Source organism: Globicephala melas, chromosome 15 (genome assembly GCF_963455315.2).
Source record: "Globicephala melas chromosome 15, mGloMel1.2, whole genome shotgun sequence".
Classification (NCBI taxonomy): Eukaryota; Metazoa; Chordata; class Mammalia; order Artiodactyla; family Delphinidae; genus Globicephala; species Globicephala melas.
The window spans coordinates 57,381,843-57,403,516 of record NC_083328.1 but is presented as its reverse complement, the minus strand read 5'-3'; the positions used below and the strand labels follow the sequence as shown (position 1 = coordinate 57,403,516).

General features: G+C 53.6%; 1 protein-coding gene across 5 annotated transcripts in view; it reads left to right on the top strand.

The window, feature by feature from the left end:
* Nucleotides 1–9,371: 9,371 nt before the first annotated feature.
* The window catches only part of EBF4 (EBF family member 4), a 55,152-nt gene continuing 42,849 nt past the window's right edge, over nt 9,372–21,674 (top strand). For 3 of the 5 annotated variants that reach the window (XR_009559042.1, XR_009559043.1, XM_060284930.1), the window contains exons 1-4: nt 10,198–10,334; nt 20,260–20,416; nt 20,656–20,719; nt 20,892–20,947. Coding sequence is in view for 2 of the 5 variants with exons in the window: in XM_060284930.1 (XP_060140913.1) it covers nt 10,198–10,334; nt 20,260–20,416; nt 20,656–20,719; nt 20,892–20,947 (414 nt within the window). In the remaining 3 variants the exon portion in view is untranslated. Of the gene's footprint in view, nt 9,699–10,197; nt 10,335–20,259; nt 20,417–20,655; nt 20,720–20,891; nt 20,948–21,674 lie in introns of those variants that run through there. The other 2 variants (XM_030847483.2, XR_009559044.1) reach the window with 2 other exon arrangements.

The window sequence follows — 21,674 nt, the reverse complement described above, 5'->3', positions numbered from 1 at the left end:
GACCAACTTAAATCAAGCTGCTGAACCAGCCTGTACTGCCCATACAACCACCATCGCTGCCTGGATCCATCCTTGCACCAGACGCAGCAACACATCCACCATCATGGATGGGGCACAAAGTAAAGAACTGTATGTTTCTGATGCAGAAGCCACCACTACCTACCAGACTTGTGACACCTCCCAAAAGTTGAGCTGTTTGTCTTATAGTAAAGAGGCCACATTGCACAGGGCATTGCTCCCACCTACTCCTGGATGATTGACTACTCCAGACCTTTGACCCCTTCTTTGGACTATCGTTGGTGCCTCACTGCTCTGGGGCACATTTTCAAGTTACAGTGTTGCTGTTCTAGTCTGATCAGGAGACTCTGGCCACCACCATTGTGGCCCTTGTAACTAAGCCATGTCAAGTTTTTGGCTTTTCAGATCATCTACAGCCTGACAGTGATGCACCCTTCGTTGCAAAAGCCACTCAACCAGGGGCCAATAGTCAAGGTATCCAATGGCCGTGCCATACTCCCTACCACCTGCTGGCACCCTGTATTATTGAGCACTGGAATGGCCTCCTCAAAAATAAACACAAAAACTTCTGACTACTTCCCTCATCTCCTTTTGTCCACACACCTCAGTGAGGCAGTGTGGTCACTGAATGCAGCCATCCCCAGACAAGGATCATCTCCTCTCAGCCATTTCCTAGTTAATGATCAGGACAAAAAGCGTGGAGGAAGATTTGGGATTCTGACTATTCCTGGGCATGGTGCTTCTTTTTTCTCCCTAACAACAATCCCAGGCTAACCAAGGTGGTATAACCTCCAGGTGTCAGATTAGCAAAAGGGGGCCTAGGGGGTTCAAACTTAATTCTGGTTTAGCCACCTAGATTCTCTTGGTGGATTAACGTGATCCTGAATCATAAATGTAATGACCACTTGGTTGAATATACTGCTTGCCAAGTCCCCCTACAGTGGCGCACACAGTCCAAGGTGGGATATATCAATAGAAGGGGTCTCTGTATATTTTGCTCCCCTCACACCTGGCCCCTCCAATTAAAAGGTCAGGGTATGAGTAGGGGAATACTGGGGAAAAGGTGAAGATATGGGTACTGGCGTGGGATACACTGCTTCCGTGGCTATGGAGGACTGGCGAGAAGACATCTTAGGTGCCAGCAGGTACAGGGAGGGGGGATGATTAGTGTTCTCTTTGTCCCCTAGATGCAGCAGTGCAGCCTAGCAACACCATCACCTCATTCACATGAGCCAAGTTTCAGCTGGCAATCTGATCCCTTCCCTCTAGGTTTGTCATCCTGTCCACATGCTATGGAAACAGGAAACCCATGTGGGCATGGCTGGTCTGAAACAATTTGGCTGTGCCCTTTGCCATCAGTGGCAGCTCTTGAACATGGAACCTCCCCCCTTCCCTGTGCTGGTAGTACAAACACACCATCCAGCCATCCAGCACAACCTTGTTTCAATCCAACTGGTACAAATGCACATAATTTTCCTGTCACCTGAGTGGCCTTGCTTCCTACATGGCAACTAAGCTTGCAACTATTTGGTGACACTGCCCATGTGGCTTAACCACATGGTGATGCAAATCAGATTTAACAAGAAATCTTAAACTGGAATGACACGTAACCTATTGGGGTGTGTGTTTGTATGTGGGCCATGGAATGTCTCTCCATCAGGGATGGGGAGTACTTTTGGGCCCATCTAATGCCTCCTATAATTATTGGCAATGACACCAAAGATCAGCAGATTAGTCTAAAATTCACTTGTGAGAATTTTAGTGGATAATAACCTGGGTTTAGACTATATCCTGGCTGTCTGAAATAAGACCTACTGATCCCCTTGGGATTTACAGATGACTGAATCTGGGACCCTGGGTGGCATGGTTGAAGCCAACACTTCAGGTTAGCCTCATCTTCCTTCTTGAAGTTCTATTGATAGTAGCCTTAATTAAATTCTGTATGAGACAGATTGAGCAGATTTGGTCTCAGCCTCTATTTGATCAGACTAAACAGTGTGGCAAATGGAGTGGCATATTCATGTGAATTGTCAAGTTCAGCCAAGAACGTGTAGGGCCAATTGTTGAAAGAATTTGGACACCACAGGCCCTGTGCATCACTGCACGTTTTTACGTGGCATGCCAAGAATATAAGGTCCTGACCACTCTGCCTGCACTATTTCTCAGGGTTGTGTGTGCAGACAGCAACCTTAAGGAACAAAGTAATTTCTCTCTCCAGGACAAAGAGCTTGTTTATTGCCTTCTATAAAAGAGGTGGGTCCCCCATTCTCCTGTTGCTCAGATGCAACACAAACCCACTTGTATGCAGAGCACCCGCAGGGCTCCTTCACACTGCCCCTATGGGACTTGGGAGTGGGGGCAAGAGGAACTGATGCAAGCATGATGCTCTTGCTACTTGCTTTGCTTTGAGTAATAAAGTTCTCTGTCTCTGATCCAGGAATTTCATGTCTTCTGCCAGCAACCATGAACCAGTAACAGGTAAACCTATTAGCTTGAAAGTAGGGCAAAATCAAATTCCAAGTACTTACATGCCATGGGGTGAAAGAAAATAAACAATAACTGCTGGAAAGACCCTTAGGAGAAAGGGTGTCCTAGGGTGTTGCTTTAGTCTGCTCAGGCTGCCATAAGAAAATACCAAAGACTGGGTGGCTTACAAAGAGATTTATTTTCTTACAGTGCTGGAGGCTGGGAAGTCCAAGATCAAGGCGCTAGCCAATTCAGGTTCTGGTGAGTGAAACCGAGCAGAAGGCTGCAGAACCTTCCCAGTGGCAGACCCCTCTGGGTCCCCCATTTCTTGTTTGTAAAAAAAAAAAGGCTTTAGTATCCTAGGCCTTGACCACATTCCAAAGAGCAGACTCAAGCAGTTACTAATTAGAGAAGTGAGGGAATACAGAGAATAAAGGAAAATCAGTCAAGCAAGAAAAGTAATAATATCTTAAACAATAGTTCAGCCATAAAATAGAGTCACAGGACCCCTAGTTCCTCCTCAAGGGGTAAAAATGCAATCTGACACATATCTTTGAGTTGTTTTACAGAAATCAGGACCCCAATGGATAGAAAGTGCTGACCACAAACACAAAGACCTTAGACTGTTTGGAGCTAGAAGATTAATGATTAAGATTCCCAAAACACCACCCTGTTACCTCACCACCAACCAATAAGAAGACTGTCCGTGAGCTGATCATGCACCACACAACCCTTAACCCTAATGTTGCCTTCAAAAACACTTCCCTAAAAAACATTGAGGAGTTTGGGTCTTTTGAGCATTAACTACCCATTCTCCTTGCTTGGCGCCCTGCAAATAAAAGCTGTACTTTCCATCACCACAATCCAATGTCAGTAGATTTGCTTTGCTGCACATCAGGAGAGCAAATCCAAGTTCGATGTGGTAACATGAGGACTCTCTTCCTGGCTTGCAGATGGTTGCCTTCTTTCTGTGTCCTCACATGGTGGAGAGAGCTCTGGTATCTCTTCCTCTTCTAATGGCACAGCCCTATCAAATCAGGGCACCATCCTTATGACCTCATTTAACCTTTATCACCTCCTCACAGGCCCTGTCTCCAAATACAGTCACATTGGAAGTTAGGGCTCCAACATATGAATTTCAAAGGGACATAAACAGTCAGTCCATAACAGGTGTCATCCAGGTTTCAGTTAAGGCTAGAGATGAGAGAAACCTTTAAAATATATGTTGAGAATATGAGGAAGTTGGCTAATTAGGGAGAAGGGTTCTGAAGGGTGTGGCAGATGTTTTTTGGGGTGAAGAAATGGTGGCGGATGAGTCAGGCAGGGCCAAGGAGAAACAGAGTATTATGGGACTGAGTATGTAGCCTACCTAACTGTTCCTACCCAACTCCAGATCCTAAGGGAAGATTTAGGTTTGGGGGAGGGGTGGGGTGGGGCTTAAGCTTATACAATTGGAGGGTGGCCCTCTAAGAAGAAAAATACAACATTACAAATACACAATTATATATAAGCATGGGAACACATTGCAAGGAGTTTGTGAAGGGCCTTGGAAAGGGCCTGTGTGGATGAGCTTAAGCCTCCTGGAGAATCAGCCTCTGCCAGGTCTTCTCCCCACTTCACCCAGGACAAGGTGAACAATGGCCCCCTCCAACCTACCTACTCCATTCCCCTGACCCCTACCCACCCTGCTCCACTTCAGGGGTGATGGCTTCCTTTCTTGTTGACCCCAGAGCAATCAGAAAAGAAATTTGACCTTCCCCATGCCAAGTTATATATATATATAATTAAATCATGCACTAAATATAGCTGTTCACATTGTTCCACGAAGAAACAAAATGGCTAGGGCCATCCCAGAAGGCTTCCTGGTGGGCATGTTCCAGCTCTTAGCCTTCCTCCCTGCTGACTGAAGCTTACACAATTGGGGGTGGGGGCTGATGCTGTCATTTCAGACTTTCTGCCACTGCCTGTGGGTAGCTAAGGGGCAGCCCTCCAGGGATACTGCTGGTGCTGTTACAGATTTAGGTTAGAAACCTGCAGGTCCTGGACCCTCTCTGAAACCTGGAGGATGAACAAAGGGTCAGCCCTGTGCAGATCTTGCTCCACAAGGGAAATGGTTCCTTTCCTCTTCCTCAGCAGGGACTGAGATTGAGATTGGTTGTCTTTGAGATGGTTTGTGATTGGAAGGGGTGTGAACAACTTGGAATACTGAGGGGACACACAGCCTGTGCTCCAGCCCAGAGACTGAAGATGGGAGTACAACTCTCCTGACAAAAGTGTCCACCATTGTGGCTCCCATTGAGTTATTATATAAAATTTAATAACTCAGCCTCGATGCGGGGAATGGGATGGATCCTAAGGTCAAATAACACCTGTAGTGCAAGTTTTCCTGAAGCAGTTGAAAAGACCTCAGGAGGCAAAAGGGAGGAAGGCTAAGAGCTGGGGCATGCCCACCAGGAAGCCTTCTGGGATGGCCCTAGCCATTTCTGTTTCTTCACAGAACTATGCGAACAGCCATATTTAGTGCATGCTTTAATTGTTAAATTCTTCCTATATTTTAATTCCCATCAGGGAAGTTGACATGAAGTGGATCCGAGTGCTGGCTTAACACTTTGGGGCCTCCAGGGGGCTCTATGGCCCAACACACAGTCTGGTCAAGGGCACTTCTGCCTAATGTGCCACTTTGGATTTGTTTTCTACGGTGCTGCACCCCCCTTTGGTGGGGGGAGAGAGAGAGAGAGAGAGAGAGAGAGAGAGAGAGAGAGAGAGAGTTCTGTTGATTTTTTAAATATTGTTTTAAGGACCAGGCCTACAGGAAAAATTCCATGCTCCTCAGCATGGCATCCTAGGCACAAGCATGATGCTCCAGGTGCTAGAAGCTTCTACCTTGAAGCAAGTGCTGCAAACCCACTCATTCAGCTCTGCCAGTCGTTACAGATGCTGATCCTTCTGCCCAAGACCGCTTTCTCCCCTCTTAGGCTCAGGCCCTTCTTCTGTGCTGGTCCCAGTATTTGCACCTGCATCTTTATCAGACCAGGTCACTCTGGAGTGACACTGAGTGTTTACACATCTCCCACCACCACACTGTGGTACCCATAAAGACACAGCCTGTGTTTTAGGCTTTGCTTATTCTCTAGCACCAGGCACATGACAAGAACCCTTCCTGTGGTATGAGCACAAATGTCCATGATGGAGAAGGATGAGGTCAGAGGCTCTGGACTGGTGGCTTGGGGTGAGCCTCTGCCTGGGCCAGAAAGGATTGGCATTCTCTGTGGCCTTGGACCCAGCATCCTCTATCTGTCACTACCACCCCTCCAGCTCTCTGTGAACACAGCTACAGGAGGCCCCCAAATCCCTGTCTCATGAAGCTACAACGGTTTGAGAGGAGAACTTTGTCAAAGGAACTAAGATAAAAAATACAAAATAAAAACACACAAGGAGTTCCAAGAAACAGACTTCCTGGATCTAAAGCAGAGATACTTACCTCTGACTCCAAAAGCTGACTCAGAATTTGCCCTGCTGGGCCCAGTTGGTATTCTCATCACCCAGGGCCTTGCCCATTGGTTCAGCGGCTCTAACCCAGAAGACCTTCTCAGGGGCTGCAGGCCCTGGGAAGCCTCAAACACCATCCTGGTTGGTTTCTTTCTAGTCCATGTGGTTAATACAAGATAGAAACCCACACAAGTCAGGAGCCCATCTCTGGGTTGAGTGACTCCCCTTTCTGCCCAGGTTAATTCTGAGCACCTATCCCCCAAATCTACCTTAGGAAGAGGCTTCTAGAACCATGAAGACTTGCAACACCAAAGCCATTCAATCATCGTGAAAAGAATGTGGACCCCGTTGCCTCCCAGAGAAGAAAGGTGTTGTAAAAGTGAGGGCACTACAGCTGGAGGGCACAGCCAGAGTAGAGGCACGGAGTTGAGAGTGTGGGACCTGTGTCTGCATTTGGAAAACAGTAGATCTTCTGTGTCAGGCAAGCAAGGGACTCACACAGCAAGGGAATGGAGGGAAAGCTGGCAAGAACGTTTGGATCAGGCATCAGAGGGCCTAGAATGTCCCTAAACTAAGTCCCTAAATGTCTACTTGGGGAGCCAAGAGAGACACTTGGAAGTTTCTAAGCAGGTGATGGCTTGCTTTTTAAAACTGGCAGGAGGATGGAGGGTGGTTGCGGGTAGACAGGTGGGGGCAAGAAGATAGCTAAGGAGGCTGTCCTCAGACTGGGGCAGATTCCTCTTCCAAGCCAGGGTGGAGTCCAGTGGAGGGCAAGTAAATTCATTGTTAAAGATATTCACTGTGGGCCCTGGGGTAGAGAGAAGGACAAGGAGGGAGAATCCTTGAGACTTGACAAAGAGGTGGCTATTGGGCAGGCAAGGAAAGTATCAGAGATGAACTCCTGGGCCCCAAACCTGGTGGGCATCAGGAGGAGGTGTCATGGACAGACACAGGGGAGCCAGGAGGAAGAGCTGGTTTGTGGGGAATGGGCATGAACGTGGCTGGGCATGTGGAGATGAAGCAACCCCAGCCCCGGCTCAGGGGCAGAGCTACTTGGGAGAGGGCCGCTCCCTGGAAGCAGGTGCTCCCCTCCTCCCCAAGGGTCAAGGACAGCTCTGTCCTCACCAGTGGATGTTCAGGACTGACAGAAGCAGATGGAGGCCCACACTAGGACATCATTTCCCCAAAGATGTCCCCTGGGACTGTGGAAAAGCCTGAGTTCTCTAAGAGAAGAAAAGGAGAAGGGAGCAGGACACAGCAAGCTGGGGCGCACCCAGGGGTAAGAGGAGAGACGGTGTGCTCTGGTCATCAGGATGGCCTTCCCAGGTGTGTGGAGGAGGCAGGTGCGCCGAGCCCAGTGCTGCACGGGGGTCAGAGGGCCTGAGGCCGAGAGAGAGGAACAAACAGCGGCAGAACTGGAAGGGAGCCAGACCAACAGGGCTTCAAGAGTGGCTTGCTGGGGGCTGGCAAGGCAGCCTTGGCGGAGTGCGCCTGTGAACTTTCTCAGAAACAGGAGTGGCACAAGTAGGAGGAGGAGGAGGCAGGGACAAAGGGAGGGTTCTTTTAAGAATGGGGAGGTCTGAGCAGAGGAAAGGAGTGTCAACACACGAACAGATTGCATGGGACAACATCAGGAGGTGCAGAAGAAGGGACTGAGCAAAGAGGTCCCTGAGCCCACATGCTTCTCTGGGTGCAGGGGGAAAAAAGAATGGGTGAGAAGACTGAGAAAGGAGGAAAAATATGGACGGCTGAGAAGGCCAGCAGGATTCTGCCAAGATTCCCTGTAATCTCTCCAGTAAATAAGAGGTAGGCTGTCTGTTGGAAATTTTAGAGAGCCAGAGGTAGGTTTGAAGGTTGGAGAGAGGGGTGGAGCAAGTATGTAACAGCCTTGGGGGGTTTCTCTAGAGCACTGCTTCTCAAATGTAATGTGCATGCAAATCACATGGAATCATGGTACAAGGTCGGCTCTGATTTAGCAGGTCTGGGCAGGGCCTAAGATTCTGCATTTCTGACAAGCTCCCACTTAATGCTGAAGCTGCTGGTCCAGGGACCACACTGGGAGGAGCAAGGATTTAGGGTCAGATAAGGAGATGGAGAAAAAGACTGGTATAAGAATTCACCTTAAGGAGAGACTACCTTTGATAATCCCTGGGGTAAAAACTGAGACCTTGAGAAGTCTGGATGGGAGTGACAGCCCCCGCAGGTGATGGGGAGGGGGGCATAGGTCAGAAAAGGAGGTGGGGGTGCCTCTGGGGTAGTAGGAGGCCCAGTAGTGGCCCTGGGACCTTCATTTGGGTCCATGTGGGGTGGACCACTAACTGCACACTTGGAGGCCCCCCAAAAGAGGATGGGAGTCAGAGGATGGGATGGGGGCAGGAAAGTGATATTCCAGGGGTGTCTGAAAATGAAGCAGCAGGCTGGGTAGGCCACCCCCATGCTGTTCTGCAGGAAAGTGCTGGACTCATTCTGGGCTTGTTCAAAGCCTGGTCAGGACACACCAAGCCAGAATGTGGGGAGAGGGTCAGAAACGGCTCAGCCCTCGGGTCAAGGGCGAGATGATTTCTGGCCCGGGAACTAAGAGGAATGAAATCTGAGAGGGAAGATTCTCTGGCTGGGGAACAAGAGGAAGTGAGTCCTAACTCAGTATCCAACTTGCATCAAAAACCAAGAGGTGTCTGAAAGGCACAGGTTGGAAACGAAAATGCTTTAGTGTTTAGACAAGCCACGGACTGGACTAGGGATGGGGGATGCAGGGACGGCGCTCGGCGCGTCTGGGGCCCAGCCTAAGGGAGAAAGGTTTGAGTCCCAGGCTGAGGTTAAACCGAGGTCAGGGGAAGGCGGACAGGACCAATGGGGCGAGCAAAGAACATCAAGAGTAAAAGCCTGAAGGCGTCAAAATGAGCGGCAAGTGCAGGAACCGGGCGTCGGCGTGGAGAGTACGGCGGGTACTTGGGAGACGAAGATGAGTGGAGAAGAAGCCGGGACTTCGTCCAGTGGCGACCCGGAGGCGGTGGAGGTTTCTGAGTGCGGCCCTGCTCGCTCCTCCGGCTTCGCCCGGGCTCCCCCGCCTCGCAGCCCGGTCAGCTCTTTGCCCGGGCCTCCCGGGCCCACGCTGGTCCCTCCCGTTCCTTCCCGCGGCCTCGGGCAGGCCGCAGCCCCCAGCCCCGGCGACCGACTCGCCAGGGTCCGCCCCGCCGCGGCGGCCCGGGCCCGGCCGCTCCTCCCCCGATGATGTCACGTCCCTGGCCGCCCCTCGGCCGGCCGCGCCGCCCCGCCCCCGCCTCCCCCGGCCCCCAGTCCCCTGGGCCCGCCAGCTCCCGCCATCCCTCATCCCGCCCGCTCTCCCTGCCTTCGGCTCCCGCTCCCCCGGGAGCGGTGGCGGTGGCGGCGGCGGCGGGATGGCCCGGGCCCGCGGCCAGGCTCCGGGGAGCGGCGGGCGGCGGCGGCCGCGGCGGGGCGGCGCGGGAACCGGGCCCAGGGGGGAGTCGGCCGGGCTGCTGCTACTGCTGCTCCAGGTGCTGCCGCCCGGGGCTGCGGCAGGGCCGGGGCGCCGGAGCACGCGGGGCGCCGGCGGCGGAGGCGTCTGCTGGCCCGGCGCTGCCCCTGCCTTTCCTCGGGACGCACGGCTGCTGCTGCTCCTGCCGCCACTACCGCCGCAGTCGCCGCCGCCGCCGCCGCCGCCGCCGCCGCCGAGCTCCGCGCCCGCAGCCTCCTCCTCCTGGATGGTAATCAGCGTCCCGCGCCGGCGCCGCGGGCGGGTGGGCGGGAGGTGGGGGCGGCGAGGGGGAAAGGGCGGGCAGCCCCGCGCCCCCGCCTCGCCTGAGGCAGTTCAAGGGGTGCTCGGGCCCCCCCCTCCGACGACCGCGGCCCTGGGCAGCCGCCAGAGCGCGCCTCTAGGGCGCCTCTGCGCGGACCGGGTGCCGTCTCCGCTCCCCTCCCTCACCGCCCCGCGCTCAGTCAGCCCGCCGGCGCTCAGGCCGCGGGGAAATCCCTCCATCTCCCCGCCCCGCGCCCCGGGAGGGGAGGGGACAGCGCCGGCGCTCGCGGACCCGCTTTCTCCGAGGGAGCGCCCAGGAGGCTGGCGCGCACTGAGCGGCTGGGACTGGCGCTGCGCTGCGCTCCTGCAGGCGCCGGGTGCCGTCGGGCGGGCGGAGCTGAGACGCCCCGCAGCCTCGGCGGGACCGGATCCCCGGCTGTGGGAGCGCCCACCGATTGCGCGCCCTTATGTTTCCTGCGCAGGACGCTCTGCCCCGCGGCGGGCTGAACCTGAAGGAGGAGCCGCTGCTGCCCGCCGGCCTGGGCTCGGTGCGCTCCTGGATGCAGGGCGCGGGCATCCTGGACGCCAGCACCGCGGCGCAGAGGTAAGCGCTCGGACGCGACAGGGCGCGCTCGGGTTGGACGGCTCCGCGCCGCCTTCTGTCAGCTTGCTGAGCTGCTGGGGCGAGGGGTTGGAGGGAGCCCCAACTCTGCACTGTCCCGGCAAGCTCTTGTGCCCACCTCTCCCTGAGCGCCTCTGCTTCTTCCTGAGAATGTGGGGCGGGCCGGGGCGGGGCTTCTGCCTCCACTCCTGGATGTCCCGGCTCTGATTTCTGACTACCGCTCGCTGGCCCAGCAGTCCATGGCTCTAGAGGAGGAGGTCTCCCGGCTGCCCGCAGTCCCACAGCCACCAGCTGTTAAGGAACTGCTCACCCCTCCTTCTCAGGCAGTTAAGTGTCCCTCCTTGTCGAGTTCCATAGATCTCGGCCAGGAAAGGCACGAATCCCAGCCCCCTTTCTGCTTTCTCACATCCCTCAGAGTTGGAGGATGGGGACGTGTGGAGCTGGAGAAGCGGCTGGTGGGGAAGAGATGAGGTGGGCAGTCGGCTTGGTGGAATGATTGGGGCTGAGGATGGGTCAGGGCCGCTCAGGTCCCTCCAGGTGTTTTTCTGGTGGGTCCTACCCAAGGCAGGGGATCCCTGGGAACCCAGCACCCACACCCATCTCCTCTGACTCCTTTTCAGGAGTCTGGGCAGGGAGCCTGGGTGGGGGATGGACTCCTGGATTTGGAAAGGAAGCATAATGGTTCGTTGACCAGCCCCCCACAGCACCTGGGCTTTTTGTATCCCCAGTTGTGAGCAAGGGGAGGGGAGGTTAGACATCCTACCTGGAGTTCTCAGTGCCTGGGACTAGGGAGGTGCTGCCTCTGCAGACATATGGGACACTTGGGAGCTGGGCTTCCCAGAGGTCTGAGCAGCTGATTGTCCAGCAGCTGGAAGGGATTCTGCTGGGGGGTTTCCAGGGCAGACCAGACCTGGATGCCAGCCACACATTCACATCCCCAATCCTGTTCAGGGGATACCACCCCACCACCAACCCCAACCTCACCCCTTAACAGACACACACCTTGTTTCATGTTCAAACTGAATGGTGTTCCTGCATTCCTGTGCTTTCATGACTGTCCAGAGGGAGCACCAGGGCCTCTCTCTGGAGCTCACCTTTTTAGGAAGAGAAAGGGTCTTGCCTATGAATTAATATCCATATTTTTACTCATGATATAACTTTTCTAGAAAAAAAATGAAAACAAAACCCCATCTCTCTAAATAGCTACTGTCAATAATTTAGTGTATTTCCTTCCCATCTTCCCATTAACATATTTTTTTCCTGTGTTATACATATAATTCTGTATCCTGTTTGTTTTTCTTTTGGTTCTGGTTTTTCACTTAATTTGAGTTGGTCAATTTCTTTGTCTTTTTCTCCACCACCGCCTTTGTGATGAGAGCTCCTTGTAAGAGAGGACGAAGTTTTCCAGTGGGGCCTCATGGTTTAAGGTTCCTACTTCTCTCTGACACTCCCCTCTGTCCCTGTCAGCAGGTTTGATGAGCAGGAAGCCGATGGGAAGGAGGCAGTGCCCTTGTAGCCTGTGTGGGTGCAGGAAGTGTGGCGATGAGGCTCTTCCCATGAGATTGTTGTCTGCACCTGAGGAAGAGGTCTTGAGTGGGGTTGAGGTGTCCAGTCTGAGTCCCCAGGGCCACATCACCAGGACTCAGAAGGCCTCCCCAGTTTGAAGAGAGGAATTTCTTCAGGCCTGGGCTGCTCATCTCCAAGTCCAGAGGCTTCTCTGTCTCAGGACACAGATTGGGAGCCCCCACACGTTTGGTTGCCTCTGGGCACCTCCTGCCGATGGGAGCAGGTGGGAGGTACTTTTTTCTCATTCTTCCTGAGATGTCATCATCTCATCCGTTGGTTCTTGATCCTCCATCAGTCCTCTATTTGGGTCTTTTCATCCTAAAACAACAATGACAGGAATTCCTTTCCCTGCCCCGCCCCCCTCTTCCACCTCCGAAGGCTCCTCTCCCTCTGTCTCGGAGGAACTTGCCCTGGAACACTCCCTGCTAGGTTGCTTGGGGTCTGACAGCTGTCTTTGATGCCCTCTTTGCCTTCACCCCACAGCCGCCAGCTTGTCAAGGCTTCTGGACGGTGCCTCTGGGTCCTATTCCTAATCACAGTGCCCACGGCCAGCTTGTAACCATGACACACACTCTTGCCCTCCACGACTTTCCTCCCTGGCTTGAAGGTTAACCCCAGTGTATCACCTCAGCCTGCTAGCCCACTGTCCCAGCCTCCCACCTCGCCCCCGCCCCCGCAAACCGTCTGCCATGCACCAGGGGCCAAAGAAACATTTCCAAAGAACTCTTCTCTGATGGTGTCCCTCCCCAATTAAAAACTTCAGTGACCCACACACACACACTTCCTCCCAGATACTCAGCATTCGAGGCCCATCACAGTCTGATCCCAAGCTTCCTCTCAGCCTCTGTATGAATCTTGGCATCCAACAATGTCTCTTGAAACAGTTCCCCTGCTCCCAGCACCCACACACCCACTGAATAAAATCTTACAACCTCTGGAACCCTCCCCCCAGCACCTTCTCTCTCTGTGCCCTCCCATCCGGCCCAGGGGAGCAGTTCTTAGTGCTGTCTAAGGATGCTTCTCACAGGCCAGAGTCAGCTGTGCCCTGCCTGTCCTGGGCTTCCTTGCCCTGCCAGCCTACACCTTCCTTTAGGGCATGGATGGTGGCTCATTCATCCTCGTGTCCACAGCACCAGGCTCGAGCAGTCAATAGGGGGTAATGAGTATCTGCTGCAGGAAGCAGGAGTGCGTGTTAGAAGGTTACTAAGTTCGTTTTTGTTGGGCTCCGCTGTCCACGTTGGTGATCTACCTGACCCCAGGAACCAGGTACTGGAGCAGCTGCTGCTGCCCATCTTTACAGCGCCAGGGTTTTTCAGAAGGTGGAGAAGGAGGAGAAAGCCCAGAGCCTGCTAAGATCAGTGAGGGAGGGCCTGCCAACAGGAAGGAAAGTTCTGAGCGCAAGAGGGGTAGGGAGAAAAGAGAGGCTGCATACCATACACTGGAGGTAAGAGGAAAGGCTGGCAGGGTCTTCCTGGTGGGGAACTCTGCACAAGGATCCCTGGCCTACACTGGGCCAACAGGACTTTATCTCTCAGCACAGAAGCAGTTCTACTCTCCTTCTGATGTGACTCCCAGCCTGGGGAGACTCCTGGAGCACTCAGGCTAGCCCTCCCCCTTGAGCTGGTCCCAGAACACTAGCTGGGCCATGAGAGGGAAGCCAGCTGGGGCCGCATTTCCTGTAAGCAGCAGCAGGCTAGCATCCCTGCTAGGAAATGCTTTTGTTTGCTTTAATAATTAATAGCTCTTCCTCAGCCTGGGACCTGGCAGGCAGGCCTGTGGGTGGGTGGCGAGGGGGGTGGGCACAGAGAAGAGGGTGGACAGTCTTTGGGTAGAATTGAGAGCAAGAGGAAACATGGGAAAGCTGGCTAGTGAGATCCTCCCCTCCCCCCTCATCCAGGGACCTGATGGCTGAGATAATTTCCTGGGACAAGTGAGCAGAGCCCCTGCTGGGGCAGTGGGACAGGGAATATGAAGCAGCCCCAAAGCCTCATCTCTGGCAGGCCCTTCTAGACTCAGGTTCTGGGCAGCTGCCTCTAGGCACCAGGTCCTCCTGCCTGCACTGTCGCATTGTTGGGGTGGGTTCACCCCAGTGAGCCTCTGCTTTTATCTTCCCAGGCTCTGGGCTAGGCCAATAGATCTTGGCTGGAGTCAGGAATGCCAGGCCCAGCTTGATGATTATCAGCAGTCCCAGGGACCCAAAGGATGCCTGCAGGGAGAGCTACGGCCAGTAGGAGGCTTGGAGGAAGAGAGGATGCAGAGGAGAGGAAGGTGGGACATACGCAACCATGCTAGTATGGGGAAAAGAAGATCTAGATTTAGCAGAGACAGTAGGGAAATCTGAGACAAAGGATGAGATGCAGGAAATACACACTTTTACTCCTTCCACCTCCAGGGTGGAGGGGGGATCAAAAAGGAGCCTCCCCCAACTGCTGATAACAACAGGGCTTCTCCCCATTTCCCCAGCATCCCAGATTCCAAGATGGATCAGGCCCAAGCCAAGGCACTGCTCGGAACCTTGGGCTGCCAAGGCAGGCAAGAGTTAGCATTTAGTAGAGGGCAGAGGGGTGCAGGGGAGACAAAGGCCTGAAGGTGCCTCTGGGGGAAGGCCAAAGCTCCAGTCTCGGCCATTGTCCTCTGTGAGATTTGAGATGCTTGTTTTAAATTGCTAGCACTTATAATAAGTACCTAATCAAGGATGTTAAGAGTTATGAATGGCCTTCTGACCCGAGAGCCGAGACTGACTGTGAGGGAGGCGTCGTCTGTCCTAGACAGCTGTGGTGAGGTCCAGCTGCTGCAAGAAAGTTCCTGGGGCAACCTGCTCAGCCTCGAAAAGGAGCATCTCCAGGGACTCCTGGGTGGCCAAGCAATAGCAGCCAGACAACTCTGCAACCCCCAGATGCCCCCATATGCATCCCCCTGTACTCTGAAGCACAGGTTACCTGAATGACTCAGGCTGTGAAGGTCAGGTTGCCCTTGGTGTCACCTTCAACCTGGATTCCCAGCACAGTACTCAGGAAGCCCACACATACCCATGCTCGGATGTCCTCCAACCAAAAAAATAGCTGTGCACACCGAAGCTTTTCTGTCCCAGTCTCCTTTAATTTGGGGGCTATTTCAAAAGATGGGAAGGGGGTGAGTGGGCCCTGGTGGAAATATGAAGATGAGCACTTTCTCCTCCCACATCCGTGCTCTTTACAGGAGCACATGCCCCACCGCCTCAGCACACTCCGGAGTTGATAGGAAAGTGTTTTGAACATTTTGTTGAAAACAATCTTTTTAAGAAAGCAAGGAGATGTGTAAATCATTTGGGAGTCTCACAAAAGTGGTTAATGTGGCTGTTTTCATCACTCAGCTGCATTTACCTGGAAAAGGCGTGTATGTGGCACGCTTTGTGCACTAATCACGCTAAGTGAATGAGACGTTTCTGAATTATAGGCTCCAGCAATACACGCACCAGGTGAGGCAGTTCTCGTGCATATTGCCAGGCTGCACGCAGGCCCTTGGGCTGTAGCTTTGCTGGCTTCCATCACACCGCAGGCCTCTGGATGGCTGGGAGTTGCTACCCCACCCATGTCCCTGGGGACCCTTGGGAAAGGGTCTGCTTCCTCTGCCAGCAACTGCCTCCTAAGACTCTTAGATGGCCAGAGCCTGCTCCACCCACCTGCACAACAGGCCAGAAGCACCTGAGAGATGACGCCCCAGAAGCCCTCAGCCAGTGACTGACTGGAGTTGGACGATGAAGACCCCAGCTCCCTTGCTCAGCCCTCTGACTAGCTGAAGCACATGTTCTAGACTTGTTTCCAGAGCTCCCTGGCGGCTGAGCTGCAGCTGCCCACAGTGGTTACTCATGGATAATGCACCTGTTAGGGACTGCCTTTCCTTCTCTCTCTCACTCCCCATACCCGCCAAGGTTTCCTGGACACCTCCCACATAAAGTGTTCACATATGAATCCTTGTCTCAGGGTCTGCTTCTGGGGAAACCCAGATAAAACACTTGCCTCTCCAGACTTCTGGGGCTCTCCTCCTGCCTCTCTCCCTTCTTCTAGATAAAGGATTCCTATCAATAAACATCCTTGCAGTTTCTCTGCAAGGGCCACCCCACTTTGGAGACCACAGAATCAGAGACCTTGGCCTTCATCCACATCTCTGCCTCTAAGGTACTGTGGGAGCACATGTCTTCTCCCAGGGTGCCCCAGCAGGCCTCTCAGACCTCTCCACGGCCCAGGTCTATCTTCTGAGCTGTTTGAGCATATTTCTGTGTCTCTTTCTTTCTGTTCTTTAATCTTGGTTTGCTTTCTCATTACAAGAGCATCAGCTCTTCCCAAGGGGAGAAGAGCAGAAGTCTCCCCCTCCCGCTCTGCACCCTCTCCCTTTGCAGCTTGCAGCTCTGCTCAGGGATGCTGATTGGTCACCCACTGCACGGGCAGGTAGGCCATGGAGGTGCCTAGGGGAACCAGAAGTCCAGACAGACTTGCATCTGGCACTCTAGCTGCTGTTCTAATCCTCATGTCCTCTGTGTTCATAGGAAATATGAGGATTTCTTTATTTTATTTTATTTATTTATTTATTTGCGTTATGCGGGCCTCTCACTGTCGTGGCCTCTCTCGTTGCGGAGCACAGGCTCCGGACGTGCTGGCTCAGCAGCCATGGCTTATGGGCCTAGCCGCTCCGCGGCATGTGGGATCTTCCCGGACCGGGGCACGAACCCGTGTCCCCTGCATCGGCAGGTGGACTCTCAACCACTGCGCCACCAGGGAAGCCCTGAGAATTTCTTTAAACCAAAACCTTTTCCATTTCACCTTGGTCTTCTCACTTGTCTCACAGGGGTATGAACAGGGTAAACTGGAGACATTCGCAGACCAGGAGCAGTCCTGGGCATGCCTAGCAGGGGTCTTGCCTATTCTGCCATCCTCTCCTGGTCTGCTTGGGGTCATATTGTTCTGCTGTCATTCATGATAGTGATCCCTGTCCCAGAGCTATAAACTAGCCGCCTCTGTCCCATTGCTTTGCGTGGATGTGTGTGATTGTGCCTCAGACCCACTAAGCAAGGTGGAGGATGGAGGCTGATGCTGGGCTGCCTCGAGGGAAGTAGAACTGAGCCTGATCCCACTGTGGAGTAGGTCAGTGCAGCCCCTTGATGCCCTGCAGCTGGCAGCACTGGCTACTGGTCCACAGACCCCAGGCAGGGATACCTGCTCCCTTTCCCCTCCCCTGGTCCCCCCAACCACTCTCCCTAGGAATTCCCTCCTGCTGAGAGGGCAGGCCCTGTGAAGGGAGCTTGGCTTGGGGCTTAGGGCAGACTTCCCAGGTCTGGTCCTTAGGAGCCTGGTAGGAACCCCAGGCAGCCAGGACCCAGGACTGACGGGTATTTGCCAAGAGGGATGGATGGGAGAGGAAGGTCAGCATTATTGATTGACTCTTGGCCTGGGAAGTACAGGAGCGTCTGTGTAGATAGGGTATGTTGAGGGGTCCAGGGGATTGTGTGCTCGCTTAGCCTCCACCCCTCCTCTGTTAAGGCCTCTTTCTTTCTCTATAGCTCTTTCCTCACTGTCTGAGCGCCTTCCAGGCACCTTTCCTGGGCTAGATGACAGAGTAAAGGGCAGAGTGATCTGGGATGGCCCCACAGCCCATCTCCTTCTGACCTTATCTACCCCCAGGTGGTCCTGTCCCTGGGGAGCCTCACTGCCCCTAAGCTGGTCCTGGGGGCTGGAGGGAGGAGTCAGGGTTGCTGCCTCATTAGCATATTCATCAACAGTAATCAGGGACCTGCTGTGATCAAAGCTGTCTTCAGGCTTTCCTGCCTCTTGGCAAGTGGGAAGCGGGAGGGTCAAGGCCTGGACTTTGGACTGTAAGCCTGAGGCTGAGGAGAAGAGAGGGACACCGAGGAAGGAGGGAGGAGGATGATCCTGGAGCAAGGAACGTGTAGAAATAACCTTTGGTGGGGAAGAGAAGGTGTTGGTGGCCCCCTCCTCATCTTGATCAGGAACAAGCAAGACCGGTCACTTCTGCCTCCAAAATTAGCATTTTACATGGACGACTGAGGCTCCCGAGCAGGCTTTCAAGAGGAGGAACGGTTTTCATTTTATTGTTTATTTACTGTAATCTGTATGAGTAAAAACACAACAAGCTTCTGAAGCCCATGACATTTCAGATATTATGGCTTTGCAAGAAGCCAAGTAAGAGTAAGTTGATTTAAAATTATAAGAAGAAAAGTATTAAGTAGTGATGAGTATGGCAGATGCTGTCACAGTGGCATGTCCATGATGGGACTCTGGTCTAAATGGCTCTCAAGACAGTTCCACCATTCTCATCCTCACCTCTGCATCCCTGAAGCAGCCTCTCACTTTTCTACCACACTGTGCCCTCCTTGCTTACAGCATCTTCTAAGCCCTGCCTGACCAGAGCCTTCTGGTGGCCTTTAGTCATACTTCCCATACCACATCCCTGCACCAAAATGCTCTGTAGTCAAGTAAGCATGGCGTGTTAGTTACCTGTTGCCACATAAAAAAAAAATCACCCCCAAACTCAGCAACGTAAAACAACATTCATTATCTCACACAGTTTCTTAAAGTTAGAAATCAGGGAGCAGTGTAGCTGGGTAGTTCTGGCTCAGGGTTTCTTATGAGGCTTCAGTGATCTGAAGGCTTGACTGGGGCTGGTAGGCTTCACACAGCTGATCAGTTCATGCCGGCTGTTGGCAGGAGGGCTCAGTTCTTCTCCACGTGGACCTTCCATAGGGCTGCTTGAGTATCGTCACAACACAGCAGCCAGCTTCCCCCTGAGTGACTAATCCAAGAGAGTGAACAAGGCAGAAGCCACATGTCTTGTATGACCTAACCTTAGAAATTGTATGCTATCGCTTGTGCCATATTCTATTGGCCACACAGACCAATCCTGATACACTATGGGAGGAAACTATATAAGGACCTGACTACCAGGAGGCAGGGATCATGGGGAACCATCCTGGAGACTCGCTACCGCATGGGGACCACTGGCCTGAGCGGGTCAAGGAGGGTCCATTCCTGGAGGGTGTCCCAGGGCCCCCCACATACACTTGTGTATGCACTTCCCAGCAGTTGTGGGTATAGCACTCTTTCATAGAATGAGGATCTGGAGCCATGAGAGAGCTAAAGAACACACTTTGGAAGACCTTGGCCCAGAGAAGAAAGTCTAAACTCCATGGCCTGGTTTTTGTTTGCATGGATAGTCTGGCACTTCCAATAAAACCCTTTCTCTCCTCACTTCAGTCTTTGAAGTGGTCCAGTGATACTAACCCTCATACCTACAGCCATTTCTTATGCTGTTAGTTCTGCCCTTTTGCCTCCTGCCCCTGTTGAGCTCCTATTCATTCCTCAAAGACCAGGGGGAAGGCCACCATCACCGTGAAGTCTTCCCTTCATCACACACAGAAAGAATTAATCGTTTTTCCTTTGCTTTTACGGTTTTTTATATAGTGACATCTCTTAGGGGGCACCCACCACTCTGTCTTGTGTTGCAGCTCTCTGTATCTGTCTTCCCTCCCCTTCCAGGTGTTTCACTCTGGCCCCACGTGGTGCCATGTGGCCAGTGCTTGGTACATCATTGGGGTTCAGGAAATATTTGGTGAACAGGGCCTTGGTTCTTCTCCTCCTCCTGCTCTCACCCTGGCTTTGCTTCTGGGACTGGTTTCTGATGAGCCAGGAGAAAGCAAGGCCAGACCAGAAGATCCTTCTGCCCAAGGGAGCCAGTGGTGTCTTCCTCCAAGCATGGAGGCAGGTCCCCCTATACCTAGGGAGGACATTCCCACCTTCAGCCATAGCCCAGCATCCAGGCTGGCCAGACTAGTGGCCCTGAGCCAGTTCAATGTCTCTTGAGAGTCTGATGGACTTCATCATCTCCCAGGCAATACCGTAGGCTCATGCACATAGCCAGGAGCTGGGGTACAGTGGGATATTCATTCCAAAACCTCCCAGCTTCCCCTTGAGGCCCTAAAGGGCAGTCACAGGAGCCTGTGGTCAGTAAGATGGGTTGCTTGTTCATTTGGTTTTAGAGATCAGCCTTCCAAAATGTGAGGCCCAGGGAAAAGTCTGGGAAGGAGTCTGCCCGGGATGCCTCTGTTGTCACCTGTGCTTGTGCTGCTTATTCCCATGGGAGCAGGCTGGGGTAACCTCAGGGCTCGGAGGCCTGTTCTAGAACTGAGATGGCCCTGGCAAGGGTGGAATGGGCCCATCCAATTTCTTGCCCAAACTCTTGACACATCAGAGCCAAGTCTTGGCCAGCCCACCTACCTGGTCAGAGGTGACGGGGTCTTCCTCTCTGGAGGGCACTTCCAGTGGTTTCCCAGCAACTTTCCTCCCCACAGTGGCGTGGGCCTGGCACGAGCACATTTTGAGAAGCAGCCCCCCTCCAACCTCAGGAAATCCAACTTCTTCCACTTCGTGCTGGCCATGTATGACCGGCAGGGGCAGCCGGTGGAGGTGGAGCGTACAGCTTTCATCGACTTTGTGGAGAAGGACCGAGTGAGAGGCTCATGGGCTCGCTGGGAAGGAACAGGGTGGGGGGCTGGGGAGGGTTTCAGGGAACCCCCTCCCACTGGAGCAGATGATGGATAGGTGGTGGAGAAGTGGAGAAGGGGGTGGTGAATGGATGGGAGGGAGGGGGGTAGGGAGGAAGTTTGGGTGGGAAGGGAGTCGGGGGGAGGGCGGTGGCTGGAGGATCCCCGGGAGCACCATGCATCTTCCGTATCTTGTCCCTGCAGGAGCCCGGGGCTGAAAAGACAAACAACGGGATCCATTATCGCCTCCGGCTGGTATATAACAACGGTGAGTGAGGCCCACTGCCCACTGGGTACCGCAGCACCATGTGACACTTGGTGCCCCACTGTCAGGGTGGAGGGGGCCTGGCTTCAGCGGGGAAAGGTGTGGAGTGTGTTCAGTCATCAGAAGCCACAGGGGCTCCCCAAATAGCAAGCCCTCTCTGCCTTTCCACCCTTAGGACTTCGGACAGAACAGGACCTCTACGTGCGTCTCATCGACTCCGTGTCCAAGCAGGTGAGCCAGCCCAGGGGATGCTCAGGCCTGTCCAGCCCCTTCTCTGACCCCCATCTCCCTGTGGTCTGAGCAAGCATCCTTGTCCCTGCCCCCACTTCCCCTATGCCCTTCATCCCCACCAGTCTAGCTGTCCACAGTTCTCAGCACTGTCCACAGGAGGAGGACGTGTAGCTTTTGCCCTCTAGACAAGAAAAAGACAATATTTGTTCAACGACTTTGTCTTAGGTCCTGTTATCTAGAAGTTCAGCCTAGATGGGGATTCAGGTACATATGGTTTATAGGGGAGGAAGGAAGACGCTCTTAGAAGGGGAGGGAGGAGAAGCAGGACAGGGCAGGGGATGCTCAGCAAGGATGTGGTCTCAGCTGGAGTCTAGCCTCAGCCTGATCCACGAGGAGCCCTGGAGAAGGAATGGCACCAGAGTTGTTCCCCCTTGAGGCAAGGAGGCCAGGATTCTGTCCCCTGTATTGGTCAGTTACTGGCTGGGACCACTCCCAAGGGGAGAGTGTAACCTTCCAGACATTTCCAGGGGAAGCAAGCTCCTGTCTGCTGAGAGCAGTTCTCAAGAGAAAGCCCTTAGCAGCTAATGCTACCCACAGCTGGGGGATGGGTGCACTGGTCCAGGAGCGGGGACTGAGTGGGGCCCCAGAGCTTCCACTGCAGGCCCTCAGTACCTTGCTGACTTGAAAAGACAAGAGAAGGAGGCTCAGGGACCAGCATGAGGAGCTC